Source organism: Pogoniulus pusillus, chromosome 36 (genome assembly GCF_015220805.1).
Source record: "Pogoniulus pusillus isolate bPogPus1 chromosome 36, bPogPus1.pri, whole genome shotgun sequence".
In the NCBI taxonomy this organism is placed as follows: Eukaryota; Metazoa; Chordata; class Aves; order Piciformes; family Lybiidae; genus Pogoniulus; species Pogoniulus pusillus.
The window spans coordinates 5130607-5148973 of NC_087299.1; the positions used below are offsets into that span (position 1 = coordinate 5130607).

At 61.3% G+C, this 18367-nt stretch overlaps 1 protein-coding gene across 4 annotated transcripts; it reads right to left on the reverse strand.

The window, feature by feature from the left end:
* Positions 1-360: 360 nt before the first annotated feature.
* On the reverse strand, positions 361-15207 carry ARHGEF16 (Rho guanine nucleotide exchange factor 16). 4 transcript variants are annotated; one of them, XM_064172060.1, is made up of 15 exons: positions 15105-15207; positions 13231-13792; positions 11886-11937; positions 11310-11479; positions 10743-10799; positions 9853-10013; positions 7901-8053; positions 6055-6184; positions 5801-5875; positions 4675-4767; positions 3428-3582; positions 2569-2778; positions 2089-2162; positions 1414-1515; positions 361-994 (listed from the first exon to the last, which is right to left on the reverse strand). In XM_064172060.1, the coding sequence occupies exons 2-15, from the start codon at positions 13771-13773 to the stop codon at positions 855-857; spliced, it is 2115 nt and encodes a 704-aa protein (XP_064028130.1). In that variant the 5' UTR covers positions 13774-13792; positions 15105-15207; the 3' UTR covers positions 361-854. The 4 variants fall into 4 exon arrangements, with proteins under 4 accessions (XP_064028130.1, XP_064028131.1, XP_064028132.1 ...); XM_064172061.1 differs by lacking the exon at positions 15105-15207 and adding an exon at positions 14146-14324; XM_064172062.1 differs by lacking the exon at positions 15105-15207 and adding an exon at positions 14081-14101.
* Positions 15208-18367: the final 3160 nt, after the last annotated feature.

Sequence of the window (18367 nt, forward strand, 5' to 3'; positions counted from 1 at the left end):
CAGCACCTGGAGCTGCCTTGCCCCAGCTCCTGCCACCACCCTGCTGGCATTAAAACACCTGACCTGTGAAAAAGGAGCTCAGCTAGGACACAGGGAGCCTGCCTCGGGATGGCTGAGGGCTGACCCCCTCTAGAACCAACCCCCACCTGCCTCACAGCTGCCTGGCCCAGGAGAAGCAGCAGCTCCTGATCATGCTCCTGCCCTGCTCACCCACTGGGGCTTGCAAATCACTTCCCTCTGGCCAGGGCAGCTCAGTCCTGGCTCCAGAGCTGACTTTGTGGAAACGACTCCAAGCCCTGGCATCACCAAGGACTGAGAGGTGGTGGGCATCAGCTCACCCTGGGGAGGTCTTGGTTGTGCTCAACAGAATCCAGGATAATTGTGGAGGGGAAGAAAAGAAAGAAAGTAGAACAGGAGAGGGAGAAGTGGTTGAGGAATAAGCTTGGCACAGGTTTCAGCTGCTGAAAGCCTCTCGCTCCAGGTTCTTCTCCCTAGGGCCTGAGTCTCTGTCCCATGCTGCCAGACATCAGCAGGGAGAGGGAGGGCAGCTCCAGCTGCTTCACAGAGCCCAGACCATAGCTACAGCCTTTTCAACTGGAGCCAGCAGCTTGGCTGCCTCTGGCAGCCTGTTCCAGGCCACCACCATCAGCACTGGTGCCAGCAGTGCCTGGGTGCCAGGTCCCACATCCACCAGCTGCTGTCACAGCCGCTGCCCAGGCCTGGACAATAGGGGCTGCTGCCTGTGGCTGCTCAAGACAACGAAACCCAAGAAGGAAGGAAGGTTCTCCCACTCACTGTGGGCTCAGTCTGCAGAGGTGGGCAGCCCTGAGGAGGGGCAGAGCCTGGGCTGTGCCCTACACGTCCGTCTCTCTCCGCAGCCGCTCCATGCGCCGCACGTTGCCCTCCACGGCCGTGGGGTTGGTGATCTGCCGGGCACAGGACTGGGGGAACCAGCCCCTCTCTCCATCCCTCAGCCTCTCTCCCCAGCACCAGCCTAGGAGAAGAACAGACATGGTCACACCACCAGCCCACAGCTCCTGGGCACGTGGTGGGATGAGAGGGATGCAGCACTGCCCGTCCCAGGGAGGTGCCAGCCAGAGGGGTCCAGAGAAAGCTGTGCAGGGCAGCAGGTTCCTGCCCTGCTGCCTGTTCTGGGGCTTATTTTGCTCACTTCTGAGGTCTCTGCTGCTGGCTGTCAGCCACAGCCACTGGTAAGTACTGCCCATGGCACTGCCACCTGCATCAAGCTCTAAGCACCTGCTGCCACCTGCTGGGACACAGGAACCCCCACGCAGAGCTTCCTGGAAGCTTCTGAGCATTGCTACAATGCCAGGTCGCTGGGACCAGTGAAGCTTTCCCACCACCTAGAGGGGGCCTGTGCCATGCCCAGCCCCCCCAGATGCTGGCACTCACCATCCTCTTCGGCCAGCACCAGGACAACATCAGCCTGCTGCAGGGAGATCTCATCTGCCTGCTTAGCCAGGTAGGCTCTGGTGATCTCCACTTGGCTCAGATCTGCAGGGGACAGCAGGCACCCACTCAGAAGACATGGCCAGGAGCCACAGCCTGGCACCCCATGCCTGGCCCTTCTGCCCAGCAGTGTCCCACAGATGCCACCCCCCTCTGGGTCTCCACGACAAGTCCTGCTCCAGTTCCCCTCCTTTCCCTGCCCTCTCCAAGCACCTGGGGAGGGGAATCCAAACCTCTTCTTGGGCAGCCTGAGGCACTCCTGAAATTTCAGGGTGCCAGCAGGAGCCTGCTGGGAGGTTTGTGGGGACTGAGAACTGCTGGGAGGCCACAGGCAGGGGACCTGAGCTCTCCATCCACACACCCTCAGGTCCTGCTGGAGCAGATGAGGACAGGGCAGGAAGCTCTGGCTCCAGCACAATCCACACCTCCTCAGCTCCTCTCCATCCACACCTTCTTAGCTCCTGCTGCAGCTGGAGCAGATGAGGACAGGGCAGGAAGCTCTGGCTCCAGCACCATCCACACCTCAGCTCCTCTCCATTCACATCTCCTCTCCATCCACACCTCCTCAGCTCCTGCTGCAGCTGGGGCAGATGAGGACAGGGAGGAAGCTCTGCCTACCTCCTTTGGGAGTGGTGTCAGGCACTGCCTTTTCTCTGTGCATCAGGGCAGCAATCCACCGGGCACGGTCGCTCCTGCCAGGGGGGGAAAGCCAGATGGCAAAGCAAGCCCTGGAGACAGCACCCGTGGTGCCCAGTGCCTGGGCAGCTCCCAGCAGGAGGAAGGCTCTCAAATGGGAGCTTGGACCAGACAAGCAGCTGCTCAGAGCACCATGGCACACGCCAGGCAGCTGCTCTGCTTCGTTTGGAGAGAGGAAGGATCAGAGGGGAGTCAGAAGGGAAATGTGAGAGAGAGAAGGGAGCAGAGCAAGGGCAGAAGCCCAGGCAGGTGCCCCTCCCTGGCAGGAGGAGCAGGGAGGAGGCTGGAAGGGACACCAAAGCAAGGGGAGGGGAAGGATGGGTGGCAGGAGCCTCAGGGGGCTCTGCAGCTCAGGCAGGCAGCAGAACCATGCTCCCTGTGGACCCGCAGCGGGGCACTCACAGCGTCTCCGCCGACAGCACCACCTCCTCCCGCCGGCCCTCGCTGTCCTTCTCCAGCACCACCCGCAGCAGGTGCCCGCCAGCCGTGCCCCGGGCCGGGCCGCCGCCCCCGCTCTTGCCGGGGGGAGGGGAAGGGGGGTCAGGGCTCTCCATCTTCTCCACCCTGATCTGGTCCAGCGTGGCGTAGTTCATGACCGTGTAGCTCTCCTCGCTGCGGCAAAGGCGGCATCAGCAGGGACCCAGCTGCCTCCTGGCACCGCCTCACAGCCCCAGGGGGTGAAGCTCGACGGGCACCGCCTCACAGCCCCAGGGGGGGAAGCTCGACGGGCACCGCCTCACAGCCCCAGGGGGGGAAGCTCGACGGGCACCGCCTCACAGCCCCAGGGGGGGAAGCTCGACGGGCACCGCCTCAGAGCCCCAGGGGGGGAAGCTCGACGGGCACCACCTCAGAGCCCCAGGGGGGGAAGCTCGACGGGCATCGCCTCACAGCCCCAGGGGGGGAAGCTCGACGGGCACCACCTCAGAGCCCCAGGGGGGGAAGCTCGACGGGCACCGCCTCACAGCCCCAGGGGGGGAAGCTCGACGGGCACCGCCTCACAGCCCCGGGGGGGAAGCTCGACGGGCACCCCCGGGGTGCCCACCACAGCTCTGTGGCTATGCCAACCACCCCCAGACAGAAGCAAGGCCAAGGGTGCTGGAGCTGGATGCTCACAAGGGACTCCTCAACAAAGGTCCCAACAGGGAGCCCCAAGAGCTCCTCAGCTCCGTGCTGCCAGGGGCACAGAGGTTGGACTGTCCCCTCCCCGCCCCCCCCCCGAGTTGTTTCCCAGGGACAGAAAGGGCCCCCCCCCAAGCCTCACCTCTTCCTCTTGGTGATGATGAGGACGTCGTTGAAGAGGAAGAGGTAGCAGAGCCTGCCGGCAGCGCGGCGGAAGATGCCAGGCTCCTCCGACAGCAGCAGCTGCAGCTCCCCACGCTTCAGCAGCCAGCGCGACGCAGAGACCAGCGGGAAGGGCTGCAGGGGGCACAGCGGCGCCGGCACAGGGCTCAGCCAGCAGGCACAGGCACCTCGGGAGCCTTTGGCTGACCCTGAGGTGGAGCCCGGGGTCGGTTGGGATGGGCACTGCAGGGACACCAGGCACTGCTCTACGGGGAGGTGTCCCTGTGCGTGGCAGGAGTTGGAGCTGGGGTTGTTTAGCCTGGAGAAGAGGAGGCTCAGGACAGAGCTCATTGCTGTCTACAGCTACCTGAAGGGACACTGCAGCCAGGTGGGGGGTGGCCTCTTCTCCCAGGAAACCAGCAATAGAACAAGGGGACACAGCCTCAAGTTGTGCTGGGGGAAGTCTAGGCTGGATGTGAGGAGGAAGTTGTTGGCAGAGAGAGTGATTGGCATTGGAATGGGCTGCCCAGGGAGGTGGTGGAGTCTTTGTGCCTGAAGGTGGTGAAGCCAAGGCTGGCTGGGGCACTTAGTGCCATGGTCTGGTTGATTGGGCAGGGCTGGGTGCTGGGTTGGACTGGATGATCTTGGAGCTCTCTTCTGACCTGGTTGATTCTATGATTCTATGACTTTGCCCCATGCCAGGGCTCTGTGACAGCCACACAGCTCCAGCAGCTTTCCCAGCAGCATTCAGAGCAGCCACGCAGCCCACAGGGCACAAAGCATGGCCCCACCACAGCCCTTTGGAGAGCTGCCCACCTGTGACCACCCTGACAGACACACACAGCCTGGGCAGACCACTGCCAGCTCAGACACCCAGGTCAAGCCTCCCCTGGGCAGAGGTAAGCACAGCTCATGCCACCTGTGTTCAGGAGATGAAGGCTCAGAGAGAGGCAGAAGAGCAGGTGGAGGGTTCAGAGGGACACTAAGTGACCCAGAGCTGCTCTGCTGAGCCCTCCAAGCTAGCAGGGCTGTGCCCAGGCCCCTGTGTTTGAGCAGCCCCAAATGTTCACCACGGGCATGGAGTGGTGATGCCACTCCTGGGTGCTGCAGCTGGTCAAAGCTCCATTCTGTGAGCCCCAGCACAGGTCTGACTCACCTGGGATGGGCTCTTCTAACAATGCACCCCAGAAGATTTCTTTCCCCCCCACAGCACTTCCTCAAACTCACCTTCTTCTTCCCAAACTCCAGCTGCTTCTGCAGGGTGTACATCTGCTCTGTCCTCTCCATGGCTCGAGCTCCATCGTTGCAGCTCTTCACCAGCTAGGACAAGAACATCACAAGGCACATGGAGAAGGTAGGAGGCTGAGCCCAGCCACCCTCCACACCAGCACCACCCATGAAGAGTCAGCCCTGAAGAGAAGAAACAGCCAAGACCCAACACAGGCTTCCAGCCAAGTATGGGGAAAGGCAGCTGGAGGTTGTCCTGCCAAGAGCCCTCCAGAAAAGAGATGACACAGCTGCTGTGCCTGGAGAGGGCTCAGGGTGACAGCAGGAGGAAGAAATAATCACCTGAAGAGAGGAGGTTAAGACAAGAGGGTGAACAGATGGCTGGAGGGGAGGGCCTCTGTCCTCTGCCTTGCACAGGCAGATGAAGCAAGGCTACCCTTGGCACCCTGAGCAGGTGTCCCTCTGCATCCCCCACCCATCCAGCCCAGCTCATGTGCTTTGCTCCCTCACTGGAGGAGTGAGCAGGACAGGCCACCAGCACAGATGCAGAACATGGTTTGGCAGCTGGCCTGGTAGCTGCTTGGACTTAGTGCTCTTGGAGGTCTTTTCCAGCCTCAAGCACTCTGTGATGAGCCAGAGCTGGTGCTCAGGAGGACAGAAGTCACCACTGCCACGCTGGGGGCTGTAACCTCCAAGGGACATTGCCTGGTGTGAATGGCCCCCAGGTGAGAAGGCAAAGGGAGATGGGGCAGGGGAACTCCAGCAGTGCAAGGCTCCCACCACCCCCACTGCTCCTTTGCTCCTCTACACTCTGCCCTTTGCTTTGGTCACTGCCTCCACCTCCACCCCACAGCAAGGCAGTGCTGCAGCTGGCCAGCAGAGCTGCTTGAGAGGGGAGAGCACTGATGGAGAGGACCCAAAGGGAAGGGCAAAAGACGGGCCAAAGAGGAAAGAAGATGGCAAGGGAAAGGCAAAACCAAGGTCAGGTGAAGAAGGGGAGGCAGAGAGAAGATCCAACAGCTGCTGGAGTGCAGAGGTCTCACAGGACCCAACGCAGGGGAGGTATAAAGAGAGGCCAGAGCAGGGTGAGGGCAGGCAAGGTGGAGAGCTGGCAGTTGGGCCTCACCTTGCTGATGGCTTTCAGAGCTCTGGTGGCAGCTCCATAGGCTGCAGTGCAGGCTTTGGTTTTCTGGCAGACAGTCTGGAAGGCCAAGACAAGAGGCTTCAGGGACACTGCAGCCACAGAACTGCTCCTGCCCCTGCCTGCAGCCCCCGAGGGGAGGGAAGGCCAAGCAGAAGCTGTCCTGGGCTCAGCAAACCAAAGAAGGGTTTCACGCCTCTCAGGGGGCACCAAGCAATGCCAGCAGGTCACTTACTTACATCTAAGAGCAGAGGAAGCCTGGTTACCCTCTGCATGGGCAGGATGAGGAAGGAGATCATTGGCAGGCCTCCACATTCTGGCTTCCTTTCAATTTGTTTCAAGGTCTCTTTAAATGAGGGGTTTGTGCTTCTGGGAGAGGACAAGGAAGCTCCATTAGATCTCTTCTGCAGTCACCAAGATTTTGCAGCAGCTTTCCATGCCCCTGATGCCAGTGGCAGCCTGCCAGGCTCAGAGCACACAGCCTGGGTGCAGAAGGGAGGGATCTGCTCACACCTGGAGGGGATGAGTCCACCAACAGGCAGGTGCAAACCTGACCTATCTCACCAGAGTGATCTGGAGATGTGTCCCTAACACACCACATCCTGACCCCTGGGTAAGGCACACCTGCCAGCACCACCCCCACTCACCCCTGGCAGCACAGCACAGCACAAACCACATCCCATTGCCCAGCATGGACATGCTGAGGTCTAGAGGCTGAACTCATCTGGAACCAAATGAGGTTCAACAAGGACAGTGCAGAGTCCTGCACCTGGGGAGGAATAATAAACTGCAGCAGTACAGGCTGGGAGGTGACTGCTGGAGAGCAGCCCTGGGGAGAGGGACCTGGGAGTGCTGGGGGAGAACATCCATAGGGCAGCAATGTGCCCTGCTGGCCAAGTGGGCAATGGGATCCTGGGGGGCATTAAGCAGGGATCCAGCAGATCCAGGGAGCTTCTCCTTCCCCTCTACTCTGCCCTGCTGAGACCTCATCTGGAGTACTGCCTTCAGCTTTGGGCTCCCCACTTGAAGAGGGACAGGGATCTGCTGGAGAGAGTCCAGCAGAGAGCTATGAGGATGAGGAGGGGACTGGAGCACTGCCTGATGGGGAGAAGCTGAAGGACCTGGGGCTGCTTAGTCTGAGGAAGACTGAGAGGGGATGTAATCTATGTCTACAAAATTGGGGGTCAAGAGGGGGGCAGGCTCTGCTCACTGCTCCCTGGGACAGGACAAGGAGCAATGGATGGAAGCTGCAGCACAGGAGGATCCAGCTCAGCACAAGGGGGAACTTCTTTGCTGTGAGGGTCCCAGAGCACTGGCACAGGCTGCCCAGAGAGTTCGTGGAGTCTCCTTCTGTGGAGCCTTTCCAGGCCTGTCTGGATGTGTTCCTGTGTGACCTGAGCTAGACTGTGTGGTCCTGCTCTGGCAGGGGGGTTGGACTGGATGATCTCTTTGAGTCTCTTCCAACCCCTGACATCCTGTGATCTGCTCAGAAAGGAACCAACCTTAGAATCATAGAATCAGTCAGGGTTGGAAGGGACCAGAAGGAGCAGCCAGTCCCAACCCCCCTGCCATGCCCAGGGACACCCTACCCTAGAGCAGGCTGCTCACAGCCTCAGCCAGCCTGGCCTCAAACACCTCCAGCCATGGGGCCTCAACCACCTCCCTGGGCAACCCATTCCAGCCTCTCACCACTCTCCTGCTCAACAACTTCCTCCTCACCTCCAGCCTCACTCTCTCCACCTCCAGCTTTGCTCCATTCCCCCCACTCCTGCCACTCCCTCACAGCCTCAAAAGTCCCTCCCCAGCTCTTTTGTAGCCCCCTTCAGATATTGAAAGTCCACAAGGTCCCCTGGGAGCCTCCTCTGCTCCAGCCTGCACAGCCCCAACTTTCAGTCTGTGCTCACAGCAGAGCTGCTGCAGCCTCTGAGCATCCTCCTGGCCCTGCTCTGGACACTCTCCAGCATCTCCACATGGAACCAGGTCCTGCTTTGCACCGCAGCTGGGTCCTGGTTTGCAACCCTTGCAGCCCAGGGACACCTCGCAGGCCACTCCAGGCAAGCCCTCCTGAGCCTGCTCAGTACTCACAGCAGCCTCTGGAGCGTCCTCTGCTGGTAGACCTCGTTGGAGCAGTAGCTGACGTAGGGGCCGAAGCGGTGTGTGGCATGCTCCTCCACGATGTCACTGATGTCAGCCAGCAGCAGCTGCTCCTGGTGCCGCCTCTCCAGGTCCTCGAAGAAGCTGAGAAGAGAATTCCCAAGGAGCTCATGTGCTGGCTTAGAGCAGATCCCCTCCACCCCCCTCCTCCCCCAGTAAATTCACTATGACTCAGAGTTTTGGAAAATCAAAGAGGCAAAAAAATAAAGAAATGGTGGGTTTTGGTATAGTTTAAACTAAATATAACAGTGGGAGGAGAATAAACTGCTACAGAAATGTAATAACCTTGAGGGAGGTGGGGAAGGGGTCAAGGGGCAGCCAAGCAGCAAAGCAGCAGCAGCCGAAACAGCGGTGGGGGAAGACAGCAGCAGGCACAGCAGAAGCAGCAGAGGCAGCAAGGGTAAGGCACAAGCTGTGCTTAGAGAATCACAGAGTCAAACAGGCTGGAAGAGAGCTCCAAGCTCATCCAGCTCAACCTAGCACCCAGCCCTGCCCAATCAACCAGACCATGGCACTAAGTGCCCCATCCAGGCTTGGCTGCAACACCTCCAGGCACAGCAACTCCACCACCTCCCTGGGCAGCCCATTCCAATGCCAATCACTCTCTCTCACAACAACTTCCTAACAACATCCAGCCTGAACCTGCCCTGGCATAACATGAGACTGTGTCCCCTTGTTCTGTTGCTGGCTGCCTGGCAGCAGAGCCCAACCCCACCTGGCTACAGCCTCCCTGCAGGCAGCTGCAGGCAGCAATGAGCTCTGCCCTGAGCCTGCTCTGCTGCAGGCTGCACACCCCCAACTCACTCAGCCTCTTCCTCACAGGGCTGTGCTCCAGGCCCCTCCCCAGCCTTGCTGCCCTTCTCTGGGCACCTTCCAGCACCTCAAGCTTCCAGACATAAAGCTCTTGATGTTCCAATGATATGATATTAAGCTATGCATTGTTGCCATTCTATGGCCTATCCCTGGAATGTTCACCTCTCCACTCAGAGCTTCCACTTCCAAGTTTGTCTGCTCCCAATTTTCTTTATGCCTGAGCTAGAAACCCAGCTCAAATGGCCACACCTCACCACAGCAGATGGGCAAACCCAAGAGATGGATGGTCACAGTGTTCCCACCACAGCTTGGTCCCAGGGAGTCCAAGTGCTGGATCCCTTCTGCACGCAGCAGCCGAGATGCTCACATCCCCACAGAGCCAGGGAATGCAGCTCCCCAGCCCCCTGTGCTTCCTCCATCCCCACTCCAGATCCCTCCTCCACTTTGGCTCTCCAGAAGATCCCTTCCTGCCCCATCAGGAATGCTCCTGCCTGGCTGTAGGAAGCCAGGAGCTCTCCCCACCCCCGCAGCAGTTCCCAGGGCTGCAGCCCTGCCCTCTCCTCCTGCTGCTTTCCCACATGGACACAACTCTCCAGCCAGCCCAGCTTCAGCTCCTGGGGAGGAGAGGACCAAGTTCAGGCTGTCTGAAGACACATTTTCAGTTTCAGCACAAGCAGCTGCCCTGATGTGGTGCTTGGCCAGGCTGGAGCCCTGTGGTTGAGCTGTGGTGCTGGTGGCTCCACTGGCCCCTCTCACCAGCCCAGAAGTGAAAGGAGGCACCACCTCCACAGCAGCACTGGGCACCCGAGGAAGAGTTTCCAGGAGTGTCCCAGGCACAGGGCTGGCATCTCAGCCAGCTTTTGCTGCCCAGGATTACCAGATCATCTGCCACCAGACACCCAGGTGCCCAGTAGGTCACACTGTGCCACAACAGGAGGCACTAGGAGGAAGTGCAACAGGTTGGGATGTCCCAGGAACTTCAGCAATGCAAGGGGTGGTTGTTTTCACAGGGTGAACAGAGCTCCAGAGTCTGGTCTGGTTCCAGCTCCATGCCAGCAGCCCCTACTTGCCTGGTGCTGACTGTCAGGATGTCACTGATGTTGGAGAAGAGGTGGTGGTGCTCAGTCTGAGTCATGGTCTCCTTCAGCTCCTCTGACCTCATGAAGTGGTACACCAGGATGCCCAGGCTGTGCATGTAGGAGAACTCAGAGGTGATGATCTCAAACATAGCCTGGAAAAAGCAGGGCACTGAAGATGCCACCGAGTGACTGGGCAAGGCAGGGAACGAAAACTTCAGCACCCAGAGGAGCTGCCTGCCTCCCACCAGCACCTGTGGAAGCAGCAGCACCACGAACCTCCTCTGCAAGAGCTGAGCCCAGCCCTGCTCTGAGCTGAACCCTGCATGAGGGAGGTCAGACACGACCCTGGCCACACGTGGTCCTGCTGCCCCTGGCACTTCCACAGCTGCTGCCCCAGCCATGCCTGGTCCTGCTGCCCCTGGCCACCTCCACAGCTGCTGCCCCAGCCATGCCTGGTCCTGCTGCCCCTGGCACTTCCACAGCTGCTGCCCCAGCCATGCCTGGTCCTGCTGCCCCTGGCACTTCCACAGCTGCTGCCCCAGCCATGCCTGGTCCTGCTGCCCCTGGCACTTCCACAGCTGCTGCCCCAGCCATGCCTGGTCCTGCTGCCCCTGGCCACCTCCACAGCTGCTGCCCCAGCCATGCCTGGTCCTGCTGCCCCTGGCACCTCCACAGCTGCAGCCCCAGCCATGCCTGGTCCTGCTGCCCCTGGCCACCTCCACAGCTGCAGCCCCAGCCATGCCTGGTCCTGCTGCCCCTGGCCACCTCCACAGCTGCAGCCCCAGCCATGCCTGGTCCTGCTGCCCCTGGCCACCTCCACAGCTGCTGCCCTGACCACGCGCGGTCCTGTTGCCCCGGGGCACCTCCATAGACGCTCTCACCTCCTGCCGCTTGCGCTCCTCGGGGGAGATGGTCTGCAGGATGCCTGCTTCCAGCACCTGCGGGGAGAGGCCAGGCTCAGCCGCGCCGACGGCAGCCACCCGCGGCCGGGCTCAGCCGCGCCGACGGCAGCCACTGGCGGTGCTCGCACGCCCTCTAGCGAGGCCCGGGGCTGTGCCCGGCTCTGCACAGGTCGCCGGCAGCTCCCACCCGCCCGCAGCCCGCAGCTGGCAGCTGCCGGCCCCCCACAGGAGGAGGTTCTTCCCCCCGCAGCCGGGCAGCTGGCGGCGACGCCTGCCTTCTCCTCGTCCGAGGGAGCTGAACCTCTCTCAAGGGCAACCGCAGCAGCTCTGCCGCCATCCCAACAAGCCTGGACAGCAGCCTGCACGTCCCAGCAAGGGCTGGAAAGCCCCAGAAGATGCCATGGCAAGGACTAAGGCTGCGGAGTTCCCCGCTCACGGTTTTTGGTCGGCAGCTCAAAGAGCTTCTCAAAACACATCCCAGGCGTAGAAATGGCTCAGGGCAAGAGCAAACATTGGCGGAGCCTCCAGGCTGGCTGCTGTCCCTACCTCCGGGAGCTGGCTCCAGGTGACCTGTGCTGGGCGGTAGCTTTGCATCACGATGGCAGCACCCGGTGGGAACGGCTCTTCGGGGATGGGCTCCTCCAGCAAATCCTCGTCTGACTCATGGCTGATGGAGTTGAGACCTCTCTCACGGATCTCCTGATACAGCCGGGGCTCTGCGGGGGGAAAGGCACCAGGGTCAGCCAAGCCTCTCCATGGCTTCCCTTCCTAACACCACTTCACCCCCAGGAGCACTGAGGAGCCCAGGCCTGCACCCCCACCCCCAGCTGGACTTTGCACAGCAGCAGCTAAGCAGCAGCTCCCACAGCAGCGTGGCAGGCTCAGCTCCTGGTGTTTGCCCAGAGCAGAGCTGGGAGCGCTCCAGCAGCCTCAGCACGCCCAGCTCCGGGGAAGCAGAGCTGCAAAGCTGCTCCTGCAGCTGGGGAGACAGGCAAAAGCGACTGCCCCGGGCCGGGGACGAGCAGCAGCACAGGTGGCAAAGGGCTTTGCTCCACAGGTGGTGCAGGGCGTCGCTTTGCTCAGGGCACGCAGGCGGCGCTGCTTTGGGGAGGGAGCACTCACGGTCCTTGAAGGAGCCTCCACGCTTCTGCACCCGCTTCCGCCCAAAGGTTCTCTGCAAGAGCGAGAGGAGGAGGAGGAGACGCTGCAGGGGCTGCCCTCCCGCAGCTCGGGGAAGTGTTCCACTCCTCCGGGAACGAGGAGCAGTTCCCCGCAGGGCAGCAGGCACCACCCCTGCGCTTTCGGCCGGGCTCTTGCCCCGGCTCTTGTTTGCCTTCCCGCGGTGACTCAGCTCTCACCTCGCCTTATCGGGGTCAGCCCCGAACCATTCCCTAGCTGCGCTGCCGCATCCACCTGCCCCACACCTGGACTTTGCCTGCGCCAAGTCTCCTTCTTCCCCAGCCCTGCTTCACTCCTGTTTGTGTACAGCCACCCAACCGCCACCTCGGTGCCACCGCACCCCCGGCCAGCCCCACCCTGCAAACGTGTCCCCAGCCGCCCGCACCGCCCCGCAGCAGCCTCCCCACCAGAGCCGCGCCAGCTACTGCCGGGCTCGGCAGGGACCTCCAGCATCTGCTGGCGACACGCAGCCTTCCCGAGGCCCCACTCATGCCACCGGGCACCGCGGGCCTGGCCAGCCTCATGCTGGGCACAGCACAACCACCAGCAGCAGCTGCAGCAGAGCCCTCGGGCAGCTTGTCCCCAGGAGGGTCATGAAGCTGATCAGAGGGCTGGAGCACCTCTGCCATGGGGACAGCCTGAGTTGGGGCAGTTCAACCTGGAGAAGGCAATGCTCCAGGGAGACCTTAGAGCAGCCTGCCAGTACCTGAAAGGGGCTACAGGAGAGCCGGGGAGGGACTTTTGGATAAGGGCTGGGAGTGCTGGGATGAGGGGAAATGGATTGAAGCTTGAGGAGGGCAGGTTTAGACTGGAAGAAATTCTTGACAGTGAGGGTGAGGGAGACACAGGCACAGGTTGCACAGGAAGGCTGTGGATGCCCCCTCCCTGGAGGTGTTCAAGGCCAGGTTGGATGGGGTTTTCAGCAACCTGGGCTGGTGGGAGATGTCCCTGCCCATGGCAGGAGTTGGAGCTGGATGATCTCTAAGGTCCCTTCCAGCCCAACCCCACTCTCTGCAGGTCTGTTGACTTTCATCCCCTTCCTTTCTCACTGCCATCCCAGGAAGGGCCAGTGCTGGGTGCCAAACCATCTGCACCTTGCCCTGTGCCACTCACAGGTCTCTCACTGCCCAGCTCTTTCCCTCTCCTCCAGCTTGCCCCAAGTGGGCCTTTGGTGCTGGATGATCTCTAAGGCCCCTTCCAACCCAACCCAACCCATTCTGTCAATCTACAGAAGCGAGGCCCTGATGCCCACCCAGGAGCAGCTGGGCAACAGCAGGTGCACACCCACCTTGCTCCTGCCCGGGCTGCGGGCAGGCAGGGCACTGCCATCCTCTGACACGGGTTTCAGGGAGCAGATGGAGTTGAGTGGCTCCGGCTCCGCATCCTTCATGGCCGCGCGGTAGGACATGTTCCGCAGGTTGCGCTTGAGGGCTCCCCCTCCACCATCCTCCTCCACCTCCGAGTCCTGGCACAGGCCAGGGGCAGACACCCGCTTCGGGTCGGGCACCAGCGGCTCCCGGCTGGACCCAGCTGCCCCAAAGCTCTGGTGCCGGGAGGGGCTGCTCTTGCTCCTGCTGGAGACAGCCAAGCTCTTGGGGATCAGCTGCTGGGTTCCCACCTTCAGCGCGGCTGGGCTGTTGGTGCTGAGCACCACGCGGTGGAGCTCAGCCACGGGGGCACAGCCTGGTGCCGAGAGCGAGGTGGCACCGACGGAGCCGCGCTCCCCACGGGGGGACGTGGGGCTGGGGGGCTCCGGCCGCAGCGGGTGGCAGCGGTACTCCAGGAGAAAGGTCTCGTCCTCTGCAGAGCTGCCACGGGGGCTCCGAGACATGGTGGCAGGAAGCAGAAAGCTGCACCAGACAGACAGACAGACAGACAGACAGACAGACTTACCCCAGTGAGGCAGAGGGCACCACACAGGGCAGCTGAGGGCAGAGCAGGACCCAGCCTGAGCTTCCCCAGGGCAGAGCCCAGCCAGCCACGCTCAGGGCACTTTCACCACCCACACACCTCCCACGGCCACCCAACGTGCTGGGGCCGGGCTGGTGGTTCCCAAAGCTTTGGGCAGAGCAGGGCAGGACGCGGCCAGGGGCTGGGGAGCAGTTAGGTCACGAAGCAGGCACCAGGCAGGCTCACACCTGAGCGTGCAGCTGGGGCAAGCCTGCAGCACCACCAAGCCCTGCCTCTCCTCTTCTGCTTGTACCTCTGTGTCCGTCCCCTCTTAAAGCCCTTTGAGGACTGGGGTGCCACCAGTGCCAACCTTCACCTTCCTGACCTCCACCTCCCCCAGGCTGAGGTGCTGTAAGTGCCCAGGCAGACAGCTCACCGCCAGCAGCCCTGTGCTCCTCAAAGCTCGCCCCGGGCAAAGAGTGCTCAGAGGAGCAGCTCCACACCTGCCTGAGTCCTTAACGCCCCGCACCTGGGGTTGTAACCGTTGTGTGCCACACGAGCTGCACCTGGAGAGCAAACGGCTGACACAGCCTTCTGCACCCCCTGCCTGCCCCCACTGCACCACTCGGGGCGAAACTTCGGCTTACCTCCCCCCCCCTCCCCTGAGACCTCCTCGTGTCCCACGGCCCTCTCCAAGCTGCTCCTCTGCAAAGGCCACGGAGCAGGAAACCGAACCCAAGCCTGGGACATGTTTCCCTGCAGCAGCGACTGGCAGAGGGTCAAAGCAGCCTCGGCGGCAGCTCCTCTGCTCAAGATGCTGCTTGTGTTCCCACCCTCGGACGAGGGACACGAGCTTCTTGGCCAGAGCTCTGCCAAATGTGCTGCGGACAAACAAAGCACTGCGCTTAACCCCATCCTGCCCGGGCGCAAAGCCTGCCCCAAGCAGCAGCCCTAACAGCGAGCAGCAGACGGCAGAGGCGCTGGGTGCTAAGGCACCCCTCGGGGCCGCTGGTGGAGGAGTGGGCACCACCTAGAGCCCGCAACGTCCAGCTCTGGAGCTCTGCAGCCCCAGGTACAGTGCTGGGACTCCAGCCAGCACTGGCACCCCAGCACCACCGAGACTCCGGCACTGAGCTCCCGGTGCTTGCCGCCCCGTGCCAGGGGGTGTGCAGGGGGAGGTGGGCTGCGGTGCCAGAGCGCACGGTGGGTCGCAGCCCCCCGGGGCAGCCGAAGCCGCCACCGGCACTCCCACAGCCCGCACCGGCTACTCACCGCGCTCCGCCGCCAGGATCCGCCTGCTCTCGGTGCCGGGCCGGGATCCGCTGGAGTTCCACCAGGTTCCGCCGTCCTCTCCCCCGCCGGTGCCGGTTCCGGTTGCACCCAGCCCGGCCCACGCCCCTCGCAGCCCGGCGGGGCGGGGGCGGACGCGGAGCCGCCCAGGGGAGGTGGGACAGGGGCTGGGTCTGCCGCACGGGGGCAGGGGGCGCTCTGAACGGGCTGGGCTGGAGGGCAGCGCAGAACCTGGCACCGATCTCCACCCCCGGGACGGGGCAGCGGGTGGCCCTCTGCTGAGACCCCCCTGCAGGGCTGGGGCCAGCTCCGGAGCTCGGCAAGGACCTGCTGGAGCGGGACTGGAGGAGGTGACGAAGGCGTCCGGGGTGCTGCAGCCTGCAGAAGAGGAGGCTCCAGGGAGAGCTTCTGGTGGCCTTCCAGTGCTAAAAGAGAGCTGGGGGCAGGCTTTTGGGCAGGGTCTGCTGCCGGGACAAGGGGTGGTGGTGTCCCTCAAAAGAAGGGGATTCAGACTGGAGAGAAGGCAGAGATGTTGTACTCTGAGGGCGGTGAGAGCCTGGCCCAGGGTGCCCAGAGAGGAGGGAGATGTCCTATCCCTGGAGCCATTCCAAGCGAGGTTGTTTGGGGCTCTGAGCACCCTGCTCTGGTTTTGGATGTCCCTGCTGACTGCAGAGGGTTGGAGAGGGGAAGTGAACTTCAAAGTCGACTTCAGCCCAAACCATTCCAGGGCTCCACGACAGTCACATCTCTGCCTGTCCCCAGGCCTGGCCAGCAGCAGCCCTTCCGTGGTTCAAAACAGGCTGCTGCTCACTAAAGGTTCGCTGCAGCAGCTCAAGCCTTTGGTGGCTATAGGTAAACCCCAGGCTGTCCCCTCTGGATGCATGGGACATCCTTTTGGGACACTCTGGTGTCACACACGCACAGTCTGTTGGGGCGTGGAGTTACCACGGGAAAGGATCCAGCCCCTCCCACGCTGCGATCTGAAGGTCAGGGCTGCTGACAGCTGCCCGGGCTCAGCAGTGCTCTGCGTGTCACTGGGAACAGACTTTTCCTTGACCTCCTCCTTTGCCCCCCGGCTCTGAGCCTTTTGCCTTTCCCCTCCTCAGAGCTGGAGCCTTTTTTCTGGCGGGGCTGTGGTGCATCTCAAGTGCTTGCTGGATGACAAACTCCACTTGTCAGCAATACTCCTTTAAAAGACTCCGTTCTGCTCTCCCCGAGGCCTGCCTGACAATCACTCCATTATCACAGCCCTCTCATCCCGTGGGGATTTATCCCCCCACGCTCCTCTCCCCCCAGGGCTAACAAGGAGAAAGGCTGGCAGCCGTCAGAGCCAGGCGCGGGGCTTCCACTCACGGCTTGGGGCAGGGCTGAAGCCCTCCCACGGCAGGCTCCAGGGAAGGGCCATTACGCTGGATGTAGGACACCATCATCTGCTCAGCCTGAGCGACTCTTTGAAGCGCAGCCCATTCATCCGCCGGGTTAATGCTTGTTGTTAGTTCGGAGACCCTGCTTTGAAGTCCTTTCTGCTGCCGGGGCCCCCGCTGAACCGCCGCATCGCTCCCGACGGCTGCTGCCCTCGCCCGCAGCTCGACGTGCTGAAAGGAAACAGCCTCGGCACTTGCGGAGAGCTCGCTGCTGCTGTGTCCTGGCCTGCTCCCCTCCGCAGGGAGCACAGCAGTTGGAAGGGACTCAAGGAGATCAGCCAGTCCAACCCCTCTGCCAGAACAGGACCATCCAATCTAGCTCAGGGCACACAGGAACACATCCAGACAGGCCTGGAAAGGCTGCAGAGAAGAAGACTCCACAACTTCTGGGACCCTCACAGCAAAGAAGTTCCCCCTTGTGCTGAGCTGGAACCTCCTGTGCTGCAGCTTCCATCCATTGCTCTTTGTCCTCTCCCAGGGAGCAGTGAGCAGAGCCTGTCCCTCCTCTCCTGACCCCCAGCCCTCAGAGAGTTCTAAACATTGATTAAATCCCCTCTCAGTCTTCTCCTCTCCAGACTAAACAGCCCCAGGTCGTTCAGCTTCTCCTCACGAGGCAGTGCTCCAGTCCCCTCACCATCCTCGTAGTCCTCCTCTGGACCTTCCCCAGCAGATCTCTGTCTCTCTTGAACTGGGGAGCCCAAAGCTGGTCATGGGTACTTCTCACACTTCCCCATGCCAGCCTTGCAGTGACAGTGGCACATCCCCAGACTCACACAATCCCACAATCTCCTTGGTTGGCAGAGACAGTATCCCAGAATGGTAGGGAATCAGAAGTGGCTTCTGGACATCCAAGTCCAACCCACTCCTACCAAAGCAGCAGCACCCAGGGCAGGTCACACAAGAATGCACCCAGCTGGGGTTTGAAAGCCTCAAGAGAAGGAGGCTCCACAACCTCTCTGGGCAGCCTCACTATAAAGGAGTTCCTCCTCTTCCTTCAAGATCATCCAGTCCAACCTTCAACCCTGAACTGCAAGGCCACCATTACTATACCAGGTCCACACACCCCTTAAACATCTCAGCCTGGCCTCAGAGCACCTTTGTGGACTCCTCTGGCCTCAGCCCAACATCTCTGTGCCCTTCTTGCACCAGAGGCACCTGAACTGGATGCAGCACTTGAGGCAGCCTGGAGGAGTCTCAGGGGAGACCTCACTGCTCTCTCAGCTTGAAGGGAGGTTGTAGCCAGGTGAGGTTGGTCTCTTCTCCCAGGCAAGCAGTGACAGGAGAGGACACAGCCTCCAGCTGTACCAAGGCAGGTTCAGGCTGGACGTTAGGAAGAAGTTCTTCACAGCAAGAGTGACAGGCATTGGAATGGGCTGCCTGGGGAGGTGGTGGAGTCTCCATCCCTGGAGGTGTTTAAAAGGAGACTAGATGAGGCACTTAGTGCCATGGGTAAGTCGGTGTTGAGGGCTAAGTCGGACTCAACAATCTCAAAGGTCTTCTCCAACCTGTTTCATTCGATGATCCTGCGATTCCAACTTTCCAGCCTGGAGCACACACGAGGTTTGTCATTTGGCCAGGTGTAGAACCTTGAGTGAGCATCCAAAGGCTGAAGCCCAGGTGCCCAGCACTCCTCCTCCTCCTCCTCCTCCCAGGACAGAAGCTCTCAGGACCACTGCTTATAAAAGCACACAGGTTTATTGCATATCAATCTCAGGTATAAATTCCTCGTAGCATTGGAAAGATTACATTTGGTTTAACATTCCTATTCTACAGCATTAACCTCAAAATCAGCTTCTCCTAGGCATGGTTTGGGAATTTCTC

Coding starts and splice junctions, on each gene's coding strand:
- ARHGEF16 (XM_064172060.1), bottom strand. CDS start 13,773: ATGTCTCGGAGCCCCCGTGGCAGCTCTGCAGAGGACGAGACCTTTCTC. Junction 2,163..2,568: donor GTGCTGTCGGCGGAGACGCT/GTGAGTGCCCCG, acceptor CCCCCCTGGCAG/GAGCGACCGTGCCCGGTGGA. Junction 995..1,413: donor GGTGCTGGCCGAAGAGGATG/GTGAGTGCCAGC, acceptor TTCTTCTCCTAG/GCTGGTGCTGGGGAGAGAGG.